Source organism: Phoxinus phoxinus (assembly GCF_949152265.1).
Source record: "Phoxinus phoxinus genome assembly, chromosome: 11".
NCBI lineage: Eukaryota > Metazoa > Chordata > Actinopteri > Cypriniformes > Leuciscidae > Phoxinus > Phoxinus phoxinus.
The window spans coordinates 30,676,568-30,703,812 of record NC_136886.1 but is presented as its reverse complement, the minus strand read 5'-3'; the positions used below and the strand labels follow the sequence as shown (position 1 = coordinate 30,703,812).

The window sequence follows — 27,245 nt, the reverse complement described above, 5'->3', positions numbered from 1 at the left end:
ACTCAGACTTTGGTTACACTTAGTTTCAATCATCCACTTTAGACATTCTATTAAATATAAGTAACTTTGCAACTATATGCCAACTTAACTAACTCTCATTAGTAGGCTGTAAGGTTAGGGTTCGGGTCAGTACAGTAAGTTGATATGTAGTTGCGAAGTTACTTATAGTCGGCAGAATGTCTATTGGGGCAGCAACAAAATAAAGTGTTAGCAGATATAAGGTCTATTAAAGCGCTAATGAGAGTTAGTTGACATACTTACTCAGAATGTCTAAAGTAGACCATTTAAATAATGTTACTGAAAATTTTATTGCTAAACATGTAGTCCTGAATCTGTGCTAAAGGTAGAATCTGCCACCTAATGAGACAATAAGAACCACGTTACATAATGAATGAAGTAACTGTCCAGACGTCTAAATGAAAAATTCCTCTGCAATTTGCAGATCAGTATTCATAGACTCGCTCTGTTTTCCTGCAGTGTATAGGCAGGGTGACATCGGCACCAGCTGGTACGCGGTTCTGTCTGGATCTCTGGATGTGAAAGTGTCTGAGACAGCCAACCATCAGGTAAGAGAGACCACAATCAGGTTCATTTGAAGCCTCAATCTGCTAGGAGTCCGCTGAGATTAGAAGTAGTTTGCCCTGGCAGACATAATTTGCATTCAGAAACTGCTACAGAAGCTGCTGCGAGTGGGCAGACGGACGGTCCACGACTGGCCTTGTTAATAGTCGGATACACGAGGACGTCGAGCCAGGGCTGCTGGGGATGGAAGCATCTTTCTGTGAATCCACTGGGAATACAATGAGTCACACTGTCAGATGTGTTTACTGACCCTGAAGCATTTATCACTCCCACACAAATGTAGAGAGATTTTCAGAGATTCCAGAAGTGTCTGTGTTCTGCATATTAGAGCTTATAGAATCTGTATATCTTTTTTTTTGTCGTTAATTTCCACCGAATAGAAATGCAGAAAAATCACTGTTTTAAAAAAGGTTTCCTGAATACTCTTCTTTGCCATTGGTCGGTCAAACAGATCCCGCGACAAACACTAGTTCAAATAAAGCAATAGGCCTATTGGACCGTTTTTGGAGTAATCAGACATTCTTTTAGACTCTGCATATTAAGCTGGGAAAGTATTTTATTAAGATCACTTTTATTATTGGGGTCAGTACGATTTCTTAAAGGTAGGGTAGGCAATTTCCAGAGAGGCTAGCAATAGTAAGTTAGCTTTGAAAGATCCCACCGTCACTTTAGAGCGTCTCCAAAGCCTCTGAAACACATGAACACACACAGCCAGAGCAGAGTCTGCAAAGCGTCACGAGAGACGGCGTTAAACTCGTGTCTCAAAGCACATAACATTACAATGTTACGAACAGACTTTCAACCAGCACAATAAAAAAATGCTTCTGGAACAAATCGCAGGAAAACACAGGAAAAACAGTCATATTGTGAAACATGATTACAAACAAAGAACTGTGTGCTATTGGAATATATTTAAAAATGTCATTTAAATTACATTTATTAATTACTCCAGTCTTTAGGGTCACGTCACACGTGATCTTTCAGAAATCATTCCAATATGCTGATTTTCTGCTCAAGAAACATTTATTATTACAGTTGTGTGCTGCTTAATGTTTTTGTGGAAACTGTGATGCATTTTCTGGATTATTTGATCAATAGAAAGTAAAAAAAAAAAAAAAACAGAAATAGAAATCGTTTGTAACATTATAAATGTCTTTACTGTTAATTTTTGTTTAATTAAAAGGCGTTATGTAGAATTTAGAAACCCTTGTTATTAGCGACACCGGTGGCCGTTAAGTGTATTTCAGTTTAGCCAGCAACTTATTGCTCATACTCGTGTCTCGTGCACATCATGACATGTAACGCACAAGACTGAACGTGATTCATTGATCTACTCACGGCCGAGTGCTTTTTCATGTTTGCTTAGTTAGAAGTAAAAAGAAGTCGGAGATACATTTGCCGCAATATAGCCTGTTAACGAACATCGCGACGCCGTTCACGCTGCGATGTTTGAGTGAATGTGTAAGTATGTGGTGCGCGCTTTCCTCTCAATAACAAAATAAAAACACAACAAAAATGACAGCAAGAAAACGGATGAGAGAGAAGCTCTCGGGAGCGCGCGTAATATCCTTTGGATTTTCCCGGCAAAAACGTACTTACTTTACATAAAGATCACATAGTTAGAAGGCTTTACAACCAAGTCGGGGAATGTCTCTCTTTTTAAGTTTTGTTGCAAGCACATTGGCAATATAAAATAGATTTATAAATTAAAATAGCCCCTTTAATGTGTCCTTGCTGAATATAGTCATTTATTAAAATAATTAAAATAAATTACTGACCCCAAACTCGTTTCGAACAGTATTGTATGTTAAAATCTCAGTTGGCTGACTGTATGCTAAAATCTCTTTGCATGAGAAGAAATATTGTGCAGTCATAGGCTATATATAAACTCAAACATTTCTCATCGATTCTTCCGAAATGTCTGAGCAGCTATTCTACCCATATTAATCTTTATACTTTCTGACAGTATCGATCAGATTTGTTTCTATTTGTATTTCTCCTCAGGAATTTTGTTACTTAACCTGTTAACTGTCAGTCCCACTTTTTGAGCATAAAACAAAAATGGGAACTCCTGAACATTAAATGAGAACATTAAATCTCCTGAGCTATGAGTGAGCAACCTCTGAACACTATTTTCCCCTCAGAGCCTGTGCATCATAGCATTCATGTAATGCATTCTGGGTTGTGCTTGCCTGATTACATTCACAATTGTGCGTATAGAACTGACACAAGGCATCATGTTATGCTTCTCTTTCACACTTTCTCACAAGGATGTTGCCCTGCAGCTATGAATGTCCTGCACAGAGCTGAACGTGTGTGTGGTGTGTACATGTGAGAACACGTTTCATTGATGCAATATTAACAGTGTGTGTGTTGCTCCAGTTTTATGGAGTGATCCGTCGGGCAATGTTTTATTATCACGCTGCTCTGATCAAATGAATGTAAACCGCAAGACAGGGTGCAAAATATAAATGCGTGTACGTTAAATGAGTGTGTGAGCTTGTGTCTTATGATCTCGGATCATTTGTTATGTGCAACAATATCTTTAAACCTCATTGAGCACATTCCCTTACAGTGTGCATACATTTCCATAAATTACATGAATAAGGAGAGTCATTAAAGCAATAGTTCACCCAAAAATTACACTGAATAAGGGCTGAGTGGTGCTTTGAATTTAAGTTATTATTTACTTAATTTCTATTCACCGACGCCATACAGATTTGAAACTACACAAGCATGAATCAATAATGGTAAAGTTTTCATTTTGGGTGAATTTCTCCTTTAAGATTTTTATAATAAGCTTGCAAAAATGTTATCATTGTCTCTCTCTCCTTCTTTTTGTCTTCTACTCTTCTGAATATTTCTCCTCTTTCTGTAGGATGCTGTAACGATCTGTACTTTGGGAGTGGGGACAGCATTTGGGGAGTCAATTCTGGATAACACTCCTCGACATGCCACGATTGTCAGCCGAGAGAACAGTGAACTTCTGCGCATCGAACAGAGGGAGTTCAAAACCCTGTGGGAGGTTTGTGTGTGTGCAAGTGTTGCTCAATGTTTTCTTTACAGCTGATATTAGTGATTATAAATACCCCTACTGGTTGACAGGCTCTCTAAAAGAGAGCAAAAAAGAATCTGACCGTGGCCCGCATGTGTTTTTCTCACTGCGGGTTTCCTGTCTTTGGAGGGCAGGGTATTTAGAGGTGGTTTATAAGTGATGTAATTCAGATTGGCTAAGTGTGGCAGAAATGAAATTGCCCCTATATGCTATTTTAAAGGTTTCTGATTTATAGATTTACATCCATCCAAGGTCAAAAAACACAATTTTCCTATAAAATACATTGCATTATCACCTCTTTTAAGGATCCAGTTTCTGTAGACCCTTCCTCTCTGAGAGCCTACTCTGCTCTGATTGGCCAGATGGCCCAGTTTGTTGTGATTGGTATACCGCATGTGTCAGAAATGACATGCCATTACCATTTCCCTCAGCATGTGATACACAGTGATACGAACAGTAACAATGTCATCAGTTTCGTTTCAGAATCAGTTCTTTCTTTCTTTTTTGAGACAATAACTCCATTTCTTGTGCAGTTTGATCTCTGAAACTTTGCAGACCTTTTACATTCGCAAACAGCTGTATGTTACATACTGCATTAAAGCTAATATCAGCCCCCCAAAAAAATCAGAAAACAAGACGTTATATCTTGTAATTTTGCTTCTGAAGTAAATGTAACTTTGCAATATAAAATTTATATAAGAATGTCTAAATATTTGTACTAGACAAAAATACTTAGTAAGCAAATCTTTCCTCTTTTTTTTTTTTTTTTTTTGCACTGTACAATTAACACTGGCATCTTTGATGACGTTTCGAATGTCATACGACCGTACTACTCATACTATATTTGCAGAAATGTGCTTTATGCATGAAATACAGCCAAAAACTCACAGTCCATATGAGGTGCGTGGACCAAAAAATATATTTTATTAATAAGTTTTGTGTGTGTTTTTTTTTAAAATATGAAATACCCACATGCTACAGTTGCCAAATAGTGCTGTATACTATGGTGTAAGTTGTATAAGTTTCTTCTATTTCATATCAACTGTGAGTTTTAACATCAAATTATTTACTACGATTTTCTTTAGGCTGCCGAATATTTTTACATTTTAAAAATATAAAATTGGACCAAAAATGCAAACTAACCATATTGAATTGACAAAAAAAACTGTCACATGCTATTGGTTATCATTGCATACTATTCTTCATGGTAGGCCTTATACAGTACATAAAGCCCTGTAAGCAGTATGCCTCTATATTCCACTCCGATCAATGCCACTGTGTCTGTAATAAGGCACTTTTTCAGTACCGAATCACTGAGTATCAGTAACACTGGGTGGCGCTCTCTGTTAACAGCTCAGTCAGTTCCTCTGGGCTGTTCAGCACAGCCATTTGCCAAATCCCAGGCTTTATCAGGCTTTCATAGAGTGTTTGTGTGTCTGTGTGTGTGTCTCTGTGTGTGTGTCTCTGTGTGTGTGTGTGTGTGTGTGTGTGTGTGTGTGTGTGTGTGTGTGTGTGTGTGTGTGTGTGTGTGTGTGTGTGTGTGTGTGTGTGTGTGTTGTAAATGTAAACCAGTGGTCTCAGCAATAATCGATTCAGAAGTCATGTGTTGGTCTTTGAAGTTTTTCACGTTAACTGAGCAGAGAATTGGAGATAAATGCATTGATGTTGTGAAAAAAATATCCGTATGTATTGCCTCAAATGGATTTGGCATAGTTGTTAATTCCCAGTATGTCAGAAGCTTTTGAGTGTGTTTGGGACCATATGAAACGCATTACACAGACACTTAAATATGGTCTTTTTTTGTGTCTTCATGCATTAATCTTTCTGTCATCCGAAACATAGTAAATTATATAAAATTATATGAAATTATATAAAATACACTTTTTTCAAGATTTAAACACTTCAATTAATAGTAAAATTCAATCAAATTGAATTGAATAATCCTTAGATATTATTCATATTATGATTTTTAAGTGAATGAAAAAACTAGAGCTTAATAAAACATTTTGTATAAATCTTAGTGGACCATTTAGTTTAAGTGATTCGTGAAATGAATGAAAATATGTTTCAATTTAAGTTTGAGATTTATGCAAAATGTATTTATTTTTTGGAAAGAAATGAATACTTTTATTCAGTAAGAATGCATTTAATTGATCAGAAGTGACGGTAAAGATATTTATAATGTTACAAAAGATTTATATTTCAATGAAATGCTATTGCACAACTGGGTAATAACTAGGTACTAACCCTGAACCACCCCTAAACCTAACCTTAACCCGTGTTGTTACCCTAACATTACCATTTTCATCTGTAAGTACACTGTAAGTACATTGAAAATGCACTACTAAAAAATAAAGTGCAACCGAAATTTCTTTTTATCAAAGTATCTAAAATATCCCGGTTCCACAAAAATACGAAGCAGCAAAACTGTTTCCAACAATGATAATATTAAGAAATGTTTCTTGAGCAGCAAGTCAGTATATTAGAATGATTTCTGGAGGATCATGTGACACTGAAGACTGGAGTAATGAGACTGAGAATTCAGCTTTAGGAAAAACTACATTTTAAAATATATTAACATAGATAACAGTTATTTTAAATTGAAATAATATTTTTTTACTATATATTTTTTTTATCTAATTAATGCAGCCTTGGTTGGCAGAAGAGACTTCTTTCAAAACATTTCACCAACCCCAAACCTTGAAATTGTAGTGTATACTGCACAGTATATACTGTATATGGGGTAAGAGATGGGAATGGGATCAGGACATGACGATCCAAGACTTGAACCCGAGCTCCCTAAAGGCTCCCCAACGGCTCTTAACATGTGCACAGTCAGGATCTGATATAGTGTCGTGAAGAAGCTGTGTGTTCTGGATTTAAATATTTTTTTTCATGTGCTGATCATTTCTGATCCTTTCAGCATTAAACATGAATGACTGTGACTCAATGTGTGTGACACACAGAGGCTGTCAGGCTTCTGTCTTTAATGCTGTGTGTGTAAATAGTATCACCCGTGTCTCACAGCTTGATAGTGACCATATGTGCCATATTTTTGTTTCATATATCTTACACATGCAGCTGAATAATAATCAAACATACAACATGAATTATGTATCAGTCTCTGCTTCATCAATAGAACAATGTGGGCGAAGATCTCTCTGTCTCTCTCGACTGTTTTCCTCCTCTCTCTCTCTCTCTCTCTCTCTCTCTCTCTCTCTCTCTCTCTCTCTCTCTCTGTAAACCTCCTCTCATTCAGACGAGTGCTCATGAGAGTGTTTTTGTTTGTGTACGAATAGTGTGTGTGAAAAGGTGATAGAGTTTATATAGTTGTGTATGTGTGTGTGGTGCACCGTTTCAAACCCTTTCAAACTAGCCTCGATCACGATGCATACTCAACTATAAAAGTGTTTTTATAATTTCATATATGCATGGATGAAGCCTCTAGCACAACGCGGCGATTATCACGTGCACTTATCGCCAGATGTTTTTCGACACGTCTTTGTGTTCATACCCAAAGCGATTTTCACTGGCGATGCGCAGAATGAACGTGCAATAAAAGCCCTGAAAGTAGATTATTGTAGAAAGCGATTATTGAAAAACAGAAATACCCCCGTACACAAGGTGGGAAAATCAGAGGGAAATGATAGCAACTAACCCTGGTTGTAAGCCTAAACTTGACATAAACTGTAAACTTGTAAACAAACCTCAAATCTGATTGGTTGATTGGAATGTTGTTCCAGGAAGATGTTGCACTTGATGAAACTGGGTTCACCGTATTAAACTATTAAAGGGTTAGCTCACCCAAAAATTATAATTCTGTCATCATTTACATAATTGACTTACCCTCAAGTCATTCCAAACCCGTAAGACTCCGGAACACAAATGAAGATATTTTTGATGAAATCTGAGAGATTTCTGTCCCTCCATTGACAGCCACGCAACTACCACTTTGACGCTTCAAAAAGTTCATAAAGACATAAACTAATCCATAAAAATTGAGTGGTTTAGTCCAAATTTTCTGAAAAGAAACAATCACTTTTTATGATGAACTGAACAGATTAAATTTAGGCTTTTATTCACATATAAGCATTGATCAACTCACACATCAGTTGTGGTAAACGGAAGCTCAAGCATGTTCGCTTGACGTGCGAGAACCAATGAGGATCATTCTCGTGTTACGAGGTTTGTTCTTGCGTTTCAAGCAGGGACAGTTGAGCTTCTGTTTACGTTCGCTGATCAATGTTTAAATGTGAATAAAAGCCTAAATTCAATCTGTTCCTCATATAAAGCAATCGTGTCTCTTCAGAAAATTTGGACTAAATGACTGGTCAAATATACGGTCAAAATATACAGAATAAATGCATCAATGTGAACACGCCTTTAGGTTCCGTAACTTTAGGTGTGGTGTTACAATGCCAATGTGAACACTAAGCGGACCAGGACTAAATGTTTTTTTGTTTGTTTTTTGGTACAGACCAAACAAATTAAATTAACTGTGAGTGTGAATACACCCTTAAAATGAAATGAAAAATAATTTAAAGCTAAATATAAATATATTTTAAAAACTAATAAAAATTATAAAAGCACATTTTTATTACAAAAAAAATAACTAAAATTAAAGCACATAAAACTGCAAATTAAAAAAAAAAACGAAATACTATAAAAGTATATTATTGATACTAAAACTGGACTGGAATACAAATGGACTGGACTTGGACTTGAACTATGATTACATTAGTGTCTACCTGACTGGAAAATGGCTGAACTAACTGATCCTCAAAGACAGACTAATGTGATAACGGTGATTTCACTACAGCTGTAGGGCACACACACACACACACACACACACACACACACACACACACACACACACACACACACACACACACGCACTGTCTGTTCAGTGTAAATACAATTTAATACCCTTAATAATTGATGAAGCCATGAGCTTTTGAGAGCCTTTTAGCAGCCCGTAGTTCCCTCTCTCTCTCCCTCATGTGTAATGCTGTGGTACAGGGTGAATTGAGTGAACGCAGCTCTCTGATTGGCTACAGCTATTGCTTGGCAACGGCGACTGAAGTCCAGTCAGATTCTCGGCCAGAAAGATCCAAAGAGCAGCAGACACTGGATCACATTATCCACACGTGTGTGACTGGAGCGTTAGGGTGTGGGTGTGTGTGTGTGTTTGATTTGATGTCTGTGCATCTGACTGAAAAGGAGAGAGAAGGCATTCTGGGTTTTCCTGGATAATGCTGGGAAGTTGGCAGGGTTTAGGAAGGAGACAAGCATCACGTCCCTGTGGGATTCTCTGTCGGACTACACTACACAAACTCTTAGGGTGAGTCCCATTGGCTTCAATCATGCCACAAGCGCAAGGATTTGGTGCTATTTTCATAGTTTTTAGCATAGTTTAAAGCACACTTAAAAACAATATATTAGTACTAGCACTGGGTTCAGAGCCGTATCAATATCACTGTGGTTTTTGAGGTTAATGATGATGTCAGAGGTCTTTTTCACCAGTGGTATTGATCCTTACTGGGGCTAATCATGGTTCTGCATTTTGATACACGTTCTCGTCCTGCGTACCTAATCCTACATCTGATTTTTAATGCGTTTTCAGAATGTATTTTTTTCCCCGATAGGATGATAATGACTTGATAAAGAGGCCCTGTTCTTGTGTGGCAATGTGAGGTGAATATCAGCTGCTGAAAGCTGAGGATGTGCGTTGAATGTTGAGGGGCTTCTGTCTCTCTGGGCCAGTCCTGTGCCAGGCTGCAGGGGACACCGCCTGACCGGGCCCTGGGGGGAGGACACACTTGTTCTGTGTGCTTATATGCTGTTAACTGCACAATCCTAGCCGAATTACTTAACCTATGTGAAGACAGCCAGCTGGAAAGAACAAAGTGTTTTTGTGTGTGTGTGTGTGTGTGTGTGTGTGTGTGTGTGTGTGTGTGTGTGTGTGTGTGTGTGTGTGTGTGTGTGTGTGTGTGTGTGTGTGTGTGTGTGTGTGTGTGTGTGTGTGTGTGTGTGTGTGTGTGTGTGTGTGTGTGTCTGTGTGTGTGTGTGTGTGTGTGTGTGTGTGTGTGTGTGTGGACACAAATTTGTATAATGACATGTGTATTACACTGGTATTACAACTTAAACGTGGTTTATGAGGACATTTCATTAGTTCTCATAATTCAAATAGCTTAAAAAACATAAACAATGTTTTATTAAAAATGTAAAAATGCAGAATGTTTCCTGTGATGGGCAGGTTTAGGGATCGGGGCAGTGTTACAGTTTTGTACTTTATAAAAACCATTACGCTTATGGAGAGTCCTCACAAGTATAGCAAAACAAACTGTGTGTGTGTGTGTGTGTGTGTGTGTGTGTGTGTGTGTGTGTGTGTGTGTGTGTGTGTGTGTGTGTGTGTGTGTGTGTGTGTGTGTGTGTGTGTGTGTGTGTGTTGGTCTGGGGGATGGGAGAAGTTAAGAAAAAGTTAGCTTTTGTTTAAGCTTCAGGAAACAGGAAGGAAGCAGGATATACAAAGTGCATTTGTGTGAATGGAACAAAGCCCGTTTGAAGACTTCAAGTCAGTGGCCAAAGGAAAGCATCTGCTGTAATCTGCAGTTGTAACACTAGACATTCAGCTCACTTTATCATACAGAAAGAATGTCCTCTGGACACTGTCCGTTCTACTCAATGGAAGCACAACGCCTCAGAGTGCCACGGGTCGCAGTTCTGCGTTTAGAGTTAATGAAGGCTGTATTACATCAGTCCAATCTCAGTGTGTGGTGACGGATCCTGTGGAGGTACAAAAATACGCATGTCCCTGGCCGCCTGACATAATGTTTAAAAGAGCCAAATCACAACACTTTTCACGCTTTTGGATGCTTTTAAATATTTATAGTTTATAATTCTATTCTATTTGCTCTAGTTTACACTACCGTTTAAAAGTTTGGGGTCAGGATGTTTTTTGGGTACATTGATCAAAGTGGATATTTATAATGTTAAGATATCTATTTTAAATAAATGATGAAAAAAGATCTCAGTTTCCACAAAAATATTAGGCAGCACAACTGTTTTCAACATTTCAACAAATTAATAATAATATGAAATCATGTGACACTGAAGACTGGAGTAATGATGCTTAAAATGCAGCTTAGCATCACAGGAATATACCACAATATTGTGTATGTGATTTTACAAACCTTTTTTCTAATATTTGTGCTCTCTTTAAAATTTATGTGAAAGTGTCCTCATCTTGATAAATTCTTACTTTATAATGTGGGTGACGACTGAAGAAGACATAATGAAGAGTATATCTTGAATCTAGTTAATTTTTTAACCCATTGGTGAACAAGTTATTTTTTCTCCTTTTAATCATAAAGCAGTGAATTTCATTTAGATTTAGTTTAGCTTAGTTTTTTCATTTTTTATGGAAGACAAAATTCTGATTAAGAAAAAATATTTTTGCAATGTGATGCTGTGTAAACTCTGAAAACTATTTATCCACTGGGGGGGGTGGGGGGGGGGGGGGATAATTGCGACTTTTTAATCACAATTCTGACTTTTTTTCTCAATTGAGAGTTTACATCTTCTGAAATTTTTCCCCCTCAAAATTGTGGGATATAAACTCACAATTCTGCAATGCTAACTTTTTTTTCTCGTCACAATTAAAAGTCGTAATTATCTTTTATTCTAATTGTTTTATTCAGTGGCGGAAACAAGCTTCCATAGTAAACTCTATTCACGCTGACTGAATAAATCAGCTTCTCAGCATTTTATGAATATGTAAAAAGATTTCTGTGTGTGTGTGTGTGTGTGTGTGTGTGTGTGTGTGTGTGTGTGTGTGTGTGTGTGTGTGTGTGTGTGTGTGTGTGTGTGTGTGTGTGTGTGTGTGTGTGTGTGTGTGTGTGTGTGTGTGTGTGTGTGAGAGAGAGAGTTTGGGCCGGTATCAGTGTCTCATTCATTGCCTCAGCTGCATGTGGCACCTTGTCACCAATCACCATGACGATATGGAAAGAAAAATAATGAAAATATCTGAATATTCATAGTGTGCGCTGCCCAGCCACAAAAGGCTTCAATCTGATTTTAAAGCTTTTCACTTTAATGATGTATGAAAATGACTCAGCTTTGAGGTATTGTACGTAAAGGGGTTGTAACATATTTTCATTGTGTTATTCTTTATGTTGCAGAAATACAGGCAGTGCATGGCAGGACTTCTCGCCCCGCCGTACGGAGTGATGGACAGTGGGGCTACAAATGACAGTGAGTATCACACGCAAACAAACACACTCACACGAGACATCAATGATGATTTCTCAGAAATGTCTTTGTTTGATGCAGGGATGCCAGACAAAGAGAATCTAAACAGCGACCCTCTCAATTTTATGTCAAAAAACCTGAATAAGGTAGGATTGTCCTACATGTTCCCATCCACCACCTTTACATTTTAAAGGGTTATATGGAATCAGTTTTGCTTTTATTTTATTTTTTGTTCAGTTGTTAAAATGAATATTCACATTCGATGGTAGTGATGTGTCTGTGTCTATGTTGATTACTGCCACTGTACATTGGACAATAAAAATCAATCAAAACAATACTTTTTTATTTGATCTGCCACTCTTTCCTGAGAGTGAACAGTTTTGGTGATTATTTTGCAAGTAATTTCCATTTCCATCCACATAACTCAAAGGCAGCAGACTGTCGTCACCTCAGTTTTATGCTAACTTTGTATAATTAACCAAAATTTACGTTTTGTTTTTTTTATAATTTTTTACTTCATATTACAAAACTTGGTAAAGGTTTTGGCACTTGCTATGTGAACACACACACACAAAACAATCATGGACATGATTAGAAAAGGTTAAATGGTTCTGAAAAAAGTAGTCACATTTGTGCTCCTCGCGATAAAAAATGACCGCATTGGAAGTGAATGGGAGATGAATTTCATCTAGTGAAAACTTTTGATACTGCGGCCAAACAAAATCTTCCTAAAAGCTTGTTTCGTATCATGAAATATCAAGCTCAAATTTGGACCAAAACTTTAATTTTAGGGCTTTGATTTTCTTGCAGTTTTAGAGTAAAATGTGTTTAAAAAAATATATATTTCATATACAAAAAATTAAAAGTATGTTTGTGCATTTTTCATAACAATAAACGTAAAAAAAATATAAAAAATTAAGTTCACTTTTGTTGTCTTTAAAAAGAGATCAAACGTCTCTAAAGCATTCAAGATTTATGACAGTTTAAGTTGGAAATTAAATTTTCAGGTCCATGCTAAAAAAGTGAATAAATGGATTATACCTACAGCATAAATATAATTTAGTACCATAAAATCTCCTAAAAATACAAAATATTAAATAAAAAACATTATCGAACTAAAATATAGCCTAGTATATTCATTTAATTGAAATGAAACAAAACAAAATGTCTGTAATTCTTTGACAGCCACGCTTAGAGCACCAGAGGGTTTTAATTGAATTAAAAAATCTTTTGAAAAAGATCTTTTGTCATCTACACTTGCAAATTGAGTGCAGGCGATTAGATCTCAATGAGTGTTTTCTGTGCCTCACTCTCAACTTCCTCTCTCTCTGTCCCGGATTTTGTTTCAGGTCCCATCAGAAAAGATTTTGAGGGCAGAAAAAGTCTTACGTAATGCTATACTGGCCAGAGCTCCCCACATGATCAGAGATAGAAAATATCATCTGAAAACCTACAGGTGTGTGTGTGTGTGTGTGTGTGTGTGTGTGTGTGTGTGTGTGTGTGTGTGTCTTGCCTATGACAAATGTTATATGGCATATCATTTGCAATATTTATTCATTTATTTATGTATTATATGTTATAGTATATATCTAGTATATGCAGAATACACTCTGCGTGTGCTCAGTGTGACCTGTGTGTGTGTGTTTGCAGGCAGTGTTGTGTCGGCACGGAGCTGGTGGACTGGCTGCTTCAGCAGAGCTCATGTGTTCACAGTCGAGCTCACGCTGTGGGAATGTGGCAGGTGTTCCTGGAGGAAGGGGTCCTGAATCACGGTACACAACACACACGTACACCTGTGCCATTTGCTGTTGTGACAGCCAGGTTAAAGGTAGGGAAGGCAATTTCGGAGAGGCAATCCCACCGTCACTTAAGAGCGTCTCCTCCCAAACACATGAACACACACAGCAGGGAGGGAACAAAAGCGGTACGAGAGACGGTGTTAAATTACCTCATGTCTCACAGGACATAACATTACTATAATAATACATGTAAACAACTTACAGAGCTCTAGTTGTACCACCTGACTGCTGCAGATTCTTTTCTGCATTGATGGTGTTGACATTGAAACGCCAGAACGTAGAACGTCACGGGTTGCCGTCTGATAATTACGGTTGTGAACGCAGCATAAGCTCGTTGTTTTGGTTCAGGAGGAACTGTAATGTTTCTTTCTGGCGCCCGGTGACTGTCTACACTTCTGCTGATAACATGAGGAGTGTGAAGAGTGTTTATGAAAAACATTGCCTACCCAACCTTTTAGCTGGGTCATTCCTACTATGTTGAATGTTTCTTCATTTTCTTTTCTCTGATTGAAATGTAAATTTCAAATGTTTTATCTAGTAGTGTTTTTATACTATCATATTATTTATTCATATTTTGCATTAGAATTAATTTGTATATTTGTATCTTTCATTTTAATATTAGTTTGTTTTATTCTTTATGTGTTTTTGTCATTTTTATCTTTTCTAATATTTCTATTTAACTTTAATATATTTGTATTTTTGTACGTCAACTTTAACTTATTCCAATTAGTTGGCATTCATTTTTTGATGTAATATTAAGATTTTATTTTATTTCAGCTATTTTTTTAACAACCAAACACGATTCTTAATAGTTTTAGTTAACAATAACAACACTGATTTGACCAAAATCAAGTTTTTAAATTGATTTCAAAATGACTGTATATTTTGTTTTTTTCAATGAGGTCTTTAAAACCTGGAGAAACAAATCTATGACCATTCACATTCATCGGCCGCAGCTGAACATTGAGTTGTATGATGCATAACAGGAATGACCAGCTTGTTAAAACGAGTAATAGCTTGATAAAATAAAAAGAATCCCCCATGAACTTCTTAAAATACTAATTAGAGCCTCTGAATAGCATCAATAGATCACATGCTGTATTTCATCTCTGCTTTTTTATGTCGACAGTTGACCATGAGCTCAGCTTTCAAGATAAGTACCTTTTTTATCGTTTCCTTGATGACGAGGAAGAGGATGCTGTGTTGCCTAGCGACGACGAGAAACGTGAAGCTGAGGAAGAGCTGCAGGAGACCCTCCTCTTCCTCTCTCAGATCGGCCCTGACGCACACATGCGAATGATCCTCAGGAAACCGTGAGTGACCAACAGTATTGATTCATTTGAAATGTGCATGTTGATCCCACTAGTTCTATTTGCTCTCATATTCTGATATTGTCCATCTTTACTCTTCCCGAACTCCTCCCTTCTTTCTTTGTCCCTCGCTGCGTTTATAGGCCAGGTCAAAGAACAGCTGAAGACCTAGAGATTATTTATGATGAGCTGCTGCATATCAAAGCACTCTCTCATCTATCTAACACTGTAAGACCTCCATACAACCTCTGATTACACAGTAATGCCTGGTGTGAACACACTAACATGAGCTGTGATCGTGCTGCCCCCTGCAGGTGAAGAGAGAGCTCGCTGGGGTCCTCATCTTCGAGTCGCATGCCAAAGCAGGCACTGTCTGTGAGTTTCAATGCCTCTTCACTGCTTTTTAGATTCTAATAATTAACTAATACGGTTGACAGACATAAGCATAGGCTCACTACCATTTAAAAGTTTGCTAGGATTTTTTTTTCTGCATTTATTTTTTCAAAAATACAGTCAAATATACTATGCCATATTATTACTATATAAAATAACTGATTTCTATTTTAATATATTGTAAAATGTAATTTTTTCTGTGATGCAAAGCTGAATTTTCAGCATCATTACTCCAGTCTTCAGTGTCACATGATCCTTCAGAAATCATTATAATATGCTGATTTGCTGCTTAAGAATCAATTATTATGATCAATGTTGAAAAAATATGTGCTGCTTAATATTTTGTGAAAACCGTGAAAAACATTTTTCAGTATTTGATGAATAGAATACTTTATAACGTAAATCTTTTGTAACATTATCAATGTCTTTACTGTCACTATTGCATCTTTGCTGACTAAAAGTATTAATTTCTTTACATTTATTTAGCTTAGTCGTGTTCTCTGTATGTTTGCTTTCTATATTTCAGTGTTTAATCAAGGGGAGGAAGGCACTTCTTGGTATATTATCCAGAAGGGATCGGTAAATGTTGTTATCTATGGCAAGGTAATGTCAGCTTACATTAATTCTGTTAACTTATTTATGTTGAGTGGTACTAGTGGCAGATGCTATTAGATGATTCCTGTGTGTGTGTGTGTGTGTGTGTGTGTGTGTGTGTGTGTGTGTGTGTGTGTGTGTGTGTGTGTGTGTGTGTGTGTGTGTGTGTGTGTGTGTGTGTGTGTGTGTGTGTGTGTGTGTGTAGGGTGTGGTGTGTACGCTGCATGAAGGAGATGATTTCGGGAAACTGGCCCTGGTGAACGACGCCCCCCGCGCTGCGTCCATCGTTCTGAGAGAGGACAACTGCCACTTCCTGAGAGTGGACAAAGAGGACTTCAACCGTATACTCAGGGTATACAAGCATCTATAAAGATATAAACACCAGGAGAATGGTTCATCTGAACTAGTTGGTGAATCATTGAACCTTATGGTGGACAAATTGATTGACATATTTCTTGATGCTTGTATTTTGGCTTGTTTGTGTGTGTAGGATGTTGAAGCAAACACAGTGCGTCTAAAAGAGCATGACCTGGATGTTCTGGTACTACAGAAGAGTCTCCGGCCCTCCAGCCATGGAAACATCCCAGCCCACTTCAAGTATATGATCACGTCCATCCGTCTGCTGAGAATTTCTTTATCCATCAGCAATAAATGAATCTATCCATGCGTTTATTTAATCCAACTACTTTTCCTGTGTGTGTGTTTGCTGGACAGATACACTGTGATGTCAGGCAGCCCAGAGAAGATTCTAGAGCATCTGCTGGAGACAATGCGACTGGACATTAATTTCTCTGACCCAGGTACCGGATCTTCTCGTTCATCTCTAAATAAGATTAAAGTTATAATTTGATTAATCACCTAACACTTTATATTAATTCATTTTAATAATTCTGCTAATCATTTACCCCACAGATCCGACTCTGGATGATTTTGTGCTCATGCACTGTGTCTTCATGCCCAACAGCCAGCTGTGCCCTGCCCTTGTGGCTCAATATCCTTCTAGAGGAATGAATCTATCTATCTATCTATCTATCTATCTATCTATCTATCTATCTATCTATCTATCTATCTATCTATCTATCTATCTATCTATCTATCTATCTATCTATCTATCTGTCTGTCTGTCTGTCTGTCTGTCTATCTGTCTGTCTGTCTGTCTGTCTGTCTGTCTGTCTATCTATATATCTATCTATCCATCCATCCATCCGTCTGTCTGTCTGTCTGTCTGTCTGTATGTCTGTCTGTCTGTCTGTCTGTCTATCATCGTCTGTCTGTCTATCTATCTATCATCTGTCTGTATGTCTGTCTGTCTGTCTATCATCGTCTGTCTGTCTGTCTGTCTGTCTATCATCTGTCTGTCTGTCTGTCTGTCTGTCTGTCTGTCTATCTATCTATCAGCTGTCTGTCTGTCTGTCTGTCTATCATCGTCTGTCTGTCTATCTATCATCTGTCTGTCTGTCTGTCTATCATCTGTCTGTCTGTCTGTCTGTCTATCTATCATCTGTCTGTCTGTCTGTCTGTCTATCTATCATCTGTCTGTCTGTCTGTCTGTCTATCTATCATCTGTCTGTCTGTCTGTCTGTCTGTCTATCATCGTCTGTCTGTCTGTCTGTCTATCATCTGTCTGTCTGTCTGTCTGTCTGTCTATCTATCTATCAGCTGTCTGTCTGTCTGTCTGTCTATCATCGTCTGTCTGTCTATCTATCATCTGTCTGTCTGTCTGTCTGTCTATCATCTGTCTGTCTGTCTGTCCGTCTGTCTGTCTATCATCTGTCTGTCTGTCTGTCTGTCTATCTATCATCTGTCTGTCTGTCTGTCTGTCTATCTATCATCTGTCTGTCTATCTATCATCTGTCTGTCTGTATGTCTATCATCTGTCTGTCTGTCTGTCTATCATCTGTCTGTCTGTCTATCTATCATCTGTCTGTCTGTCTGTCTGTCTGTCTGTCTGTCTGTCTATCTATCATCTGTCTGTCTGTCTGTCTATCTATCATATGTCTGTCTGTCTATCTATCATCTGTCTGTCTATCTATCATATGTCTGTCTGTCTATCATCGTCTGTCTGTCTGTCTGTCTGTCTGTCTATCTATCTATATCCATCTATCTGTCCTTCCATCTGTCTATCTATCTATCTATCTATCTATCTATCTATCTATCTATCTATCTATCTATCTATCTATCTATCTATCGTCTGTCTGTCTGTCTGTCTGTCTGTCTGTCTGTCTATATATATATATACAGCACACTGTTTTTTTAAGTATGCATATGTTCCTTAGCATTTGTGTACCTACCACTCTCAGGCGTCTCAAGGCTCAGAGCAGGAGCGTCTAGACTACGCTGTTGCCAGCAAGAGACGGGTGTTCAACTTGGCTCTGCGCTGGGCTGCCCTGCAGGGCCACCATCTGCTGGAGGATGACACCACGCTCAGCTTTCTGGAGGTTACAATCATACACAAACACACCATAGAATCACTTACCACCAGTCTGCATGGGGATCGGATTCCATGCATGAATTCATAACTGACTATTAACATGATAAGCATGCCGTGAATGTGTTTTGTGTGTATGCAGGAGCTGCATGGGTTTGTATCTAATGACGCAAGAGTTTTACGTCCACTGAAGGAGCTACTGCCTGAGCTTGAGAGGATCATCAAGCATTAGTAGGTTTTTAGTGTGTTGTGCAACTGCTATTAATGCTTTAATGGGAATGGTTAATATTACTGATGCCCACATATTTGTTTGTTCCTTTCGCTGTCTCAGTCCAGATGATGCAAGAACCTCCCAAAAAAAGGTACTGTAGATCTGCTTTCTCACATTTTAAGTTTGTTATGTATAGATCTACTGTAAATATGTGATCTAAAGCATTATGTCAATTGGTGAAAATAATTAACAATCTGCTGGTCATATGCATTTTTCTTTTAAAGTTTTGCTTTATATTTATGAACTTTTTTCTCTGTTATGTCTTAGCTTAAAGTCCTCCTGCGACAGTTCAGCTCTGGAGAGGAAAGGCTTGCAAAAAAGCAGCCAATGAGGAGCTTTGATGACAGTGAGTATCATTATCTTATTTAAACCTTAAAATAAAAGAGTTAAATGAAATGAATATGAAATATAAGATACTGTACTTCATAATCGCTATTTCATAATCATCATAACATAATCACCAGGTTTTGCATAACCTTTGCACTTCATGTCAGCTTGTCAGCAATTTTTCTTTATTTTCTTAGTAATACCATGTCCACAAGTACGGTAGTCCTTGACTTTATTGAATATATCGGTTTAATTTTTGGAAAATATTGGATGGATGGATGGATGGATGGATGGATGGATGGATGGATGGATGGATGGATGGATGGATGGATGGATGGATGAAATTATAGAACTATGAATGAATGGATGGACTGATAGAACGACGGATGGATGGAACGATATAATGACGTATTTATGGATGGATGGATGGATGGATGGATGAAATGATAGAACTATGGATGGATGGAACAATAGAACAATGGATGGATGGTTGGATGGATGGATTGATAGAACGATGGATGGATGGATGGATGGATGGATGGATGGATGGATGGATGGATGGATGGATGGATGGAACAATAGAACTATGGATGGATGGTTGGATGGATGGATTGATGGAACAATAGAACTATGGATGGATGGATGGATGGATGGAACAATAGAACTATGGATGGATGGTTGGATGGATGGATTGATGGAACAATAGAACTATGGATGGTTGGATGGATGGATGGATTGATAGAACGATGGATGGATGGATGGAACAATAGAACTATGGATGGATGGTTGGATGGATGGATTGATAGAACGATGGATGGATGGAACAATAGAACTATGGATGGATGGTTGGATGGATGGACTGATAGATGGATGGATGGAACAATAGAATGATGGAAGGATGGATGGTTGGATGGTTGGATGGATGGATGGATTGATAGAACGATGGATGGATGGAACAATAGAATACTGGATGGATGGATGGAGTGATAGAACGATGGATGGATGGATTAATGGAATGATAGAATGACAGATGGATGAAAAGATGGATGGATGATAGAACGACAAATTGATGATAGAACGATAGAACGACGGATGGATGGATTGATGGGTCAATCAATCAATCAATCAATCAATCAATCAATGAAATGACCTCTCTTCATCTTTGTCTTTCCATGTGTGTGTAGTTCTCTTGAAGGTTTACTGCAGTGATCACACTTACACTACTATTCGTGTTTCTGTGCTGGCCACTGGGAGAGAGGTGACCGCAGCCGTAGCGGATAAACTGGGATCGACTGAAGAGTTGCTTTTGATAAACCTCAGTGCATCTGGAGGTGGTCCACACACACACACACACACACACACACACACCCACACACACACTGATTCATGATGAAATGTTAGTTGCCCTTGGAGATGTGACAAACAAATACACACACAACGTTGTAGATATTCAGCCCTTTTGTTGCTCTGCCAACATTCTGTATTGAATCACACTCTTTCTACATTATATAATCCCCTTCCAGATCAGTTTCAAATGAAACCTTTCAGAAAGTACCAGCGAAAGTGTAAATCGTACTAAAGGTTGAAGTTTATGTTGTAGTCTAAAGATTACAGATAGTAAATAAAGTTCATAAAATCTATCATAAGATGTATTAGGTGTTGATCTTGCACAGCTGAAAAAGTGTTCACAATGTGATTTGTGGTCTGACTAATTCTGAGCTTTATTTGTTTTATAGAAAAGCAGATTTTAAAGCCCAATGATGTATCCGTGTTTCAGTCGCTGGGAGTGAACGGACGATTGTTTGTGTGCACCAGAGAACAGCTCGATTCACTGGTGAGATCAAACGTACAGCATTTGGACACATAAAGCACACTTACACATGTCATTGCATTAGACCGGGGTCCAAAAGTTCTTCCACACCAGACTCGGTAAACCAGTTCTGTACTAAAAATAGGTGTCAACATACATTTGAGCATATAGTTTATTTTAAAGTGCCCCTGTTATGCCAATTTGTAAAATACCTTTCATGTAATATATCTGTTAGTAAAAGGTCTGCAAAGTTTCAAAGATCAAACTGCACAATAAATGGAGTTTTTGACTCCCAAAAGAAAGAGCTGATTCTGAACTGCCAGAAACGAGTCGTCAGTAAGCCCAGCCTCACTTCTTGCATGAACCTACATTGGTTTGTAACAAATTTGAATAATGCCAGCCTATAGTCTTCATTGGCTGCCTGTGAACAACGTCTACTTTGACCCGCCCTCGAACACTAGTTGCAGGTGAGGCTTGGAAGAGAGTAAATCCACTATGCATGCACTTCCAAAGGATGAGGACCTGGGCTCGAATTGATACGGTAAAACTGATGCCATTGTTACTGTTGATATACAAGTGCTGAGCTGAAATTCAGATTCAGGTTTCCGAGACACTATGTAAGCGGTAGACCAATCACAACAGACTGCGCCATCTGACCAATCAGAGCAGAGTAGGGTCTCGGAAAGCAGGGGTCTAGAAAGACCGATCATTTATTGAACCGTTTCAGACACTGTGAGAAAAGAGGTGATGGTGCATTGTATATTATGTGAAAATCAGTGTTTTTTTACCTTGAATGCATGTAAATCTATTGTAGGAGTCCTTCAAAACTAAATTAGGAACCTCTTAAAAAGCACTTAAATGGGGCACATTAAGTAAGTGTACAGATTAAGTAAGTGTTTGTATTTGTGTGTATTTAGTTATGACTGTGTACATGTGTGTAGAATCCGCTTCCAGAGCAGGAGGGTCCCTCCACAGGGTCTATGTCCAGTTTTGAGCTGATGAGCTCTAAAGATCTGGCCTTTCAGATGACCCAGTATGACTGGGAGCTTTTCAGCTGTGTACATGAGGTAAAGTCGCACATATGGTGATACACACACACACGAATGACGTTTTTAATCCAGAAAAGAAAACGTGCAGTTTGACTGTGTGTGTTTGTGTGCAGTATGAGCTGGTGTATCATACGTTCGGACGGCAGGCATACAGACGCTCCACAGCAAATCTGGAGCTGTTTCTGAGGCGCTTTAATCAGGTGCAGCTGTGGGTGGTCACAGAGGTCTGTCTGTGCGGGACGCTCAGCAAACGGGTACAGCTACTCAAGAAGTTCATCAAGATTGCCGCCCAGTGAGTTCTTCAGCACACATACAAATTGAACAAAGATTCAGGTATGATTTGATGCTTTCGATATTTGAAAAACACTTCACATGTGTGTGCTGTGCATTTATTCCCTTAGCTGTAGAGAGTTTAAGAATCTGAACTCTTTCTTCGCCATTATCATGGGCATGTGCAACCCAGCCGTGAGCAGACTCAGCCAGACATGGGAGGTTAGTGCCATATTGCACAAATGAGTCTATTTGAAAATGTATTCTTAGAAGTCATTTTTATATTGTGGTTGGTTGTATATTTTTAAGTGTTTATACTAAAATCTTATACCAAAAAGTCCCCCTGTAATCATTTTATCCCCTAAAACTCTCATTTGATCCTTGGGAAAAAAAGCCTTCATGCCTTAAAATAGCTTGAATGTAACTACACCATTGCCTCATTTAGTATATGCTGTTCTGTGAATATGCAAATTAGCCCCGCCTCCACTCGCTCACACCAGCTCAGATCCACTCGTTGACGTGATTGGTTACAAGGTAGTTTTGTGATGTCAGAAACACCAGCGATATCAAACCGTGTTTTTGAGACTGTCTTTGGTTCACTGCAGTTTTAAAGGGTTAGTTCGCCCAAAAATAACATTTTCCCCTGCATTTACTCACCCTCAAACCATCCTAGGTGTATGTGACTTTTTTCTATCAGACAAATTCAATCGGAGTGTTTCAATCAATCGTTTTGATGTCCATCAAAGTGTATCCATCCATGATAAAAGTGCTCCACGCATCTCCAGGGATTAATAAAGGCCTTCTGAAGTGAAGCGATTCGTCCGTGTAAGAAAAATATCCATATTTAAAACTCTATCGTCTAAAATAATTAGCTTCCGGCAGACGGCATTACGCATCGATTTACGGCGAAAGAGTAACTCCTGAGTAACTACCTTGACGAATGCAAAACAAAACACCGGTCACGAACTAAAAGTCTAAACAACATTTTTTAAAGAGAAATGTGGGAGGAGCTTGAGTTTGTTGCCAAGCCCTGTTGGTTTGAACCGCGAGAGCCGTCTAAGCTTACGGTTCTACGTCACACATCATCAAGTGTTACTTTTTTTGCGTAAGTCGACTCGCGTAGGCTGTCTGCCGGAAGCTAGTTATTTTAGTCGATAAAGTTTTAAATAGAGATATTTTTCTGACACAAACACATCGCTTCACTTCAGAAGGCCTTTATTAACCCCCGGAGCCGTGTGGAGCACTTTAATCATGGATGGATACACTTTGATGGACTTCAAAAAATAAACAGCCCGATCACTGCCGTTCTAAAGCTTGGAAGAGCCAGGACATTTTTTTTAATATAACTGATTGTATTCAAATTAAATTTTTGGGTGAACTATCCCTTTAAGGAGAAAATACTCGGCAATGGTGTTGACTTATGAATTTACACATGGTTTGTCTTTAAGTATATTAAAAACACCACGTAGACATATAAACAACATTAAAATCTTGATTTTCACCACAAGGGGACTTTAATGGATTTAACATGGGAACCATAGAAGAGATTGAATAAAGTAATTAGCAATTTTAATGTATTTCTGAATAATGAATAGGCCATGATAATAAAAAATCAGTGTCACGTCGTTAAGTATTGAAAAACATACAGGTCTTCTTTGCAAATATGTCTATTAATGTGTCTATGGGCATATTATTTTCCTTTTTGTATAGAAACTACCTAGTAAGTTCAAGAAGTTCTACGCAGAATTTGAAAGTTTGCTTGTGAGTCTATTTCAAACATTCTGAATTCCAGCTCTCTTCCTATAGACATTTCTTTATGATTGAGACAGTTATTGATCTTTTAACTTGGATTTATTTGTTGCACTCAGGATCCATCCCGGAATCACCGTGCATACCGCCTCACTGTGGCTAAGATGGAGCCGCCAATCATTCCCTTTATGCCCCTTCTCATTAAAGGTGTGGGCAGGGCCTAGCCCCAATAACCTTAATAATAATTACTGGTTGTCTCATAGTTCGAGTCTACAGCATGAAATGTTTTTTTCTCTTATCAGACATGACATTCACTCATGAGGGGAATAAGACTTTTATTGATGGACTGGTGAACTTTGAGAAGATGGTGAGTCTGTTACTGGTATATATGCAGTGTTATTGTAGTATTATTTGTATACTATTATATTTTGAAATAATATTTTCATCTTTTATTATTCAGGTTTCATTTAAATTTTGCACAAGGTTTTGTATTTTTTTTTTTAAATAGTTCTATTTATTTTGGTCATTTTAGTACCTAGCAGCCCTAATCCTACCTTGTTATATTTCAATTAGTTAGCAAGGCAAAATATTTCATGTTGATTTACGGGTTTTTTTTTTTTCAGCTAATATTTATATTTTATTTTATTTCAGCTTTATTTCAATTAACGAAAGCTATTTTTAATAGTTTTAGTTAACAATAACAACACTGGATCTGCGACATATCTGCACCACTATCTGACCAGCTAGAACATATTTATATTTATACATTTTTCTCTCCTCAGCGGCTGATTGCAAACACAGTCCGTGCGGTGAGGCACTGCAGGAGCCAGCCCTTCAGTGAGTCATCTACACACTAACGCTTTCTTTCTGGTCCTAATTCATTTCTCATAGTCTGCCTGTCTGTACTGCCTATTAAAAAGCTACATCCCAGAGTCTGCTCAATCATATCATATTCATAACAATCTGAGGTTAGGTATTTGGGGAAACATATCTGGCCATGTCTAGATCTAAAGTAGCAGGGATCCATATTAAATCACAACAAATGTATAAATGTATGTATACAAAATATTGTAAAAAATATCCCATTAAGTTGATGGTAAGAAAACTGGAAGCTGTGGCTGCCAGAAACTCACAGTAAAAAAATAATGTGACATAGCAAAACATTTATTTCAGTATTTTTCTATGACATATTGGTGCCTGTATATTTTACAACTTATAACCATATATTTAATTAATTGATATAATGTTAATATACCAAAATCTGCTTTTTACCTTCAAATGTACTGATAACCAGCATAATAATACAGGTACAATAGAAAGTCACATGATCACAAGTTCCTCATAAGTGGCCTGTCCATAAAATATGACCATTACTCGTACAGATGATGCATAGGGTCATACACACAAAGACAAAACACCAGCAAAGTAGCACACATGACACTAAAGCTGTAATCATATCCGGCTCAATTGAGAATGGTCTATTCTAGTGCGTTTCATAGTGTGTTACAGTATTTCGCACAGTGTGCTGTGCTGTATACATGAATTGCTCATACAAGTTTGGCAAGTGAAAATAGCGATAGATGAAAATAAAAAATATATGTTTTGCACTAAAAGTGCACATAGCGTGAAAGTAGCAGTATTTTCTTCCATAAATAGTTGTTAGATGCTACTACTTATACTTAGTGCACATCAGTGTATTGTAGTATATTATAAAACAGTATGCAGTAATAACTACATATTTAGTGTATATGATTATATTTATCAAAATCATAAAAAGATGCTGCTTTATTGGGACATTACTTGTCCCTGTTCCTAGAGTCCACCCCCTAAACCTACCCGTTAAACACTTTATTCCTACTATTAAATACCCGTTAGGCACTTTATTTTCTTACGTTTTATTTAAAATAAACTCCTGATATGCGATGGGAAAAGGGAGAAGTATGAGTTCGGAGAAAGGCGGATTCGAACTCGGGTCAGTCGTGACTCGTGTCAAAAGTTAGCGCCACCCACCTTACGCTACATGCCATGATCCTGTTATCAGTGGGATTTTTTTATTTAAAGCCTCTTCCAACAAAGCAGGCTATTTGCTCTTGTTGTAAATAGACACAATGTAAAAGGCTTGGTTGTTTTAACATTTTGTCTCTACCTCCCACAGATGCCGAGGCATCTCCAGCCAGTAAGAATCCACAGGAAGTGAGGAATTACGTACGTCAATTGAGTGTGATTGACAACCAGAGAACCTTATCCCAACTGTCCTTCAGACTGGAGCCAAGACGGGGCTAAAGACCAATGCTCAGACTTTCTTTCTCTTGCTTTTCCCCTTCTCTCTTTGAAATACAACCACTGCATATCCTGTTTACTACAGTACAACTCAATTTGACATCTATCAGCTGCCACAGCAGTTGAATGCCGACTGTATGTGCTATCACTGCCAACTGAACTACATGTGCGAGATGCATTTTCATATGTATGTTTGATTGTGTGTGTGTGTGTGTGAGAGTTGCATGTTAATGACTTTAGTCATAAGAGCTACCTTGACATTGTGTGTCTGGGTGTGTGTGTAAAACTAGAATGCACTCGGTCAAGGACTTGGTATCCATAGATTCAGTAATGTGAGGCCCTAGTTTATTCCCATGATACAACATTCTAGAACACTGAAAACCTGCTGCCTGTACTCAAGCCTGCATTTCTATGATCCTACGAAACCTTCAGAACAATCCTAAAAATAAGAGTTTACTACAAGCTATCATGTATACAAATAACAGTGACACTAGGATAATTTGCCAGCCACAAAAAAAAAAAAATTGAATCAGTGGTACTCTGTAAAACCTTCCAGGCCTCAAGGTCTTGTGCTATGTTGTTTCAAGTCATATAAATGTCAGTATTCTGGCTCAAGGACTATTTTTTACCACTGGTAAAATTGTGCTAGTAACTTACAGTACCTCTCGCCATAGCCTGTAGCATTGATGTCATTTTGTATATTGAGTTATATATGTATATTTTTGGGTTGGACCCATTTTGCTAAGTTATCATAATCGGTCTGAGAAGGCCTTTGTTTTTTCTCATCCTGCCTTTTGGAAAGTGAGACGCTGTGCGTGTGTGTGTGTGTGTGTGTATGTAGGGCACTTATTTTCTTTTAAGAAAATGTCCATGCCTACCTTGTAAATAGTATAATCTAAATAAATGTACCATTGAACACTTTCTGTCTGTGTGATTGAATTTCTCACTCGCCTTTATATCTTCTGTCTTTTTTCTGTTTTGCTCTTTCTTTTGGGACGATAAAGGATTAGTTCACCCAATGGAAATTCTGTCATCATTTACTCCCCCTCATGTATTTCAAATCATGTATGGCTTTAAT

General features: G+C 37.9%; 2 protein-coding genes across 3 annotated transcripts in view; one reads left to right on the top strand and one right to left on the bottom strand.

Moving 5' to 3' along the window:
• rapgef4b (Rap guanine nucleotide exchange factor 4b) overlaps positions 1–27,090 on the top strand; it is a 33,802-nt gene extending 6,712 nt beyond the window's left edge. Inside the window, exons 3-30 of one of the 2 annotated variants that reach the window (XM_079628072.1) lie at positions 478–566; positions 3,461–3,607; positions 11,818–11,890; positions 11,969–12,033; positions 13,237–13,343; positions 13,538–13,659; positions 14,816–14,999; positions 15,140–15,224; positions 15,311–15,371; positions 15,916–15,992; positions 16,189–16,335; positions 16,474–16,580; positions 16,698–16,783; positions 16,896–16,974; positions 18,271–18,421; positions 18,554–18,642; positions 18,743–18,773; positions 18,950–19,028; positions 20,194–20,340; positions 20,746–20,843; positions 21,761–21,886; positions 21,982–22,160; positions 22,270–22,360; positions 23,849–23,899; positions 24,007–24,094; positions 24,190–24,254; positions 24,670–24,724; positions 26,043–27,090. In XM_079628072.1, the coding sequence (XP_079484198.1) occupies positions 478–566; positions 3,461–3,607; positions 11,818–11,890; positions 11,969–12,033; positions 13,237–13,343; positions 13,538–13,659; positions 14,816–14,999; positions 15,140–15,224; positions 15,311–15,371; positions 15,916–15,992; positions 16,189–16,335; positions 16,474–16,580; positions 16,698–16,783; positions 16,896–16,974; positions 18,271–18,421; positions 18,554–18,642; positions 18,743–18,773; positions 18,950–19,028; positions 20,194–20,340; positions 20,746–20,843; positions 21,761–21,886; positions 21,982–22,160; positions 22,270–22,360; positions 23,849–23,899; positions 24,007–24,094; positions 24,190–24,254; positions 24,670–24,724; positions 26,043–26,170 (2,807 nt within the window). In that variant the 3' untranslated portion in view covers positions 26,171–27,090. Of the gene's footprint in view, positions 1–477; positions 567–2,885; positions 2,904–3,460; positions 3,608–11,817; positions 11,891–11,947; positions 12,034–13,236; positions 13,344–13,537; positions 13,660–14,815; positions 15,000–15,139; positions 15,225–15,310; positions 15,372–15,915; positions 15,993–16,188; positions 16,336–16,473; positions 16,581–16,697; positions 16,784–16,895; positions 16,975–18,270; positions 18,422–18,553; positions 18,643–18,742; positions 18,774–18,949; positions 19,029–20,193; positions 20,341–20,745; positions 20,844–21,760; positions 21,887–21,981; positions 22,161–22,269; positions 22,361–23,848; positions 23,900–24,006; positions 24,095–24,189; positions 24,255–24,669; positions 24,725–26,042 lie in introns of those variants that run through there. The other variant, XM_079628073.1, reaches the window with a different exon arrangement.
• Positions 1–27,245, bottom strand: part of nhej1 (nonhomologous end-joining factor 1) — a 217,776-nt gene that overhangs the window by 83,590 nt on the left and 106,941 nt on the right. The window lies entirely within an intron of this gene.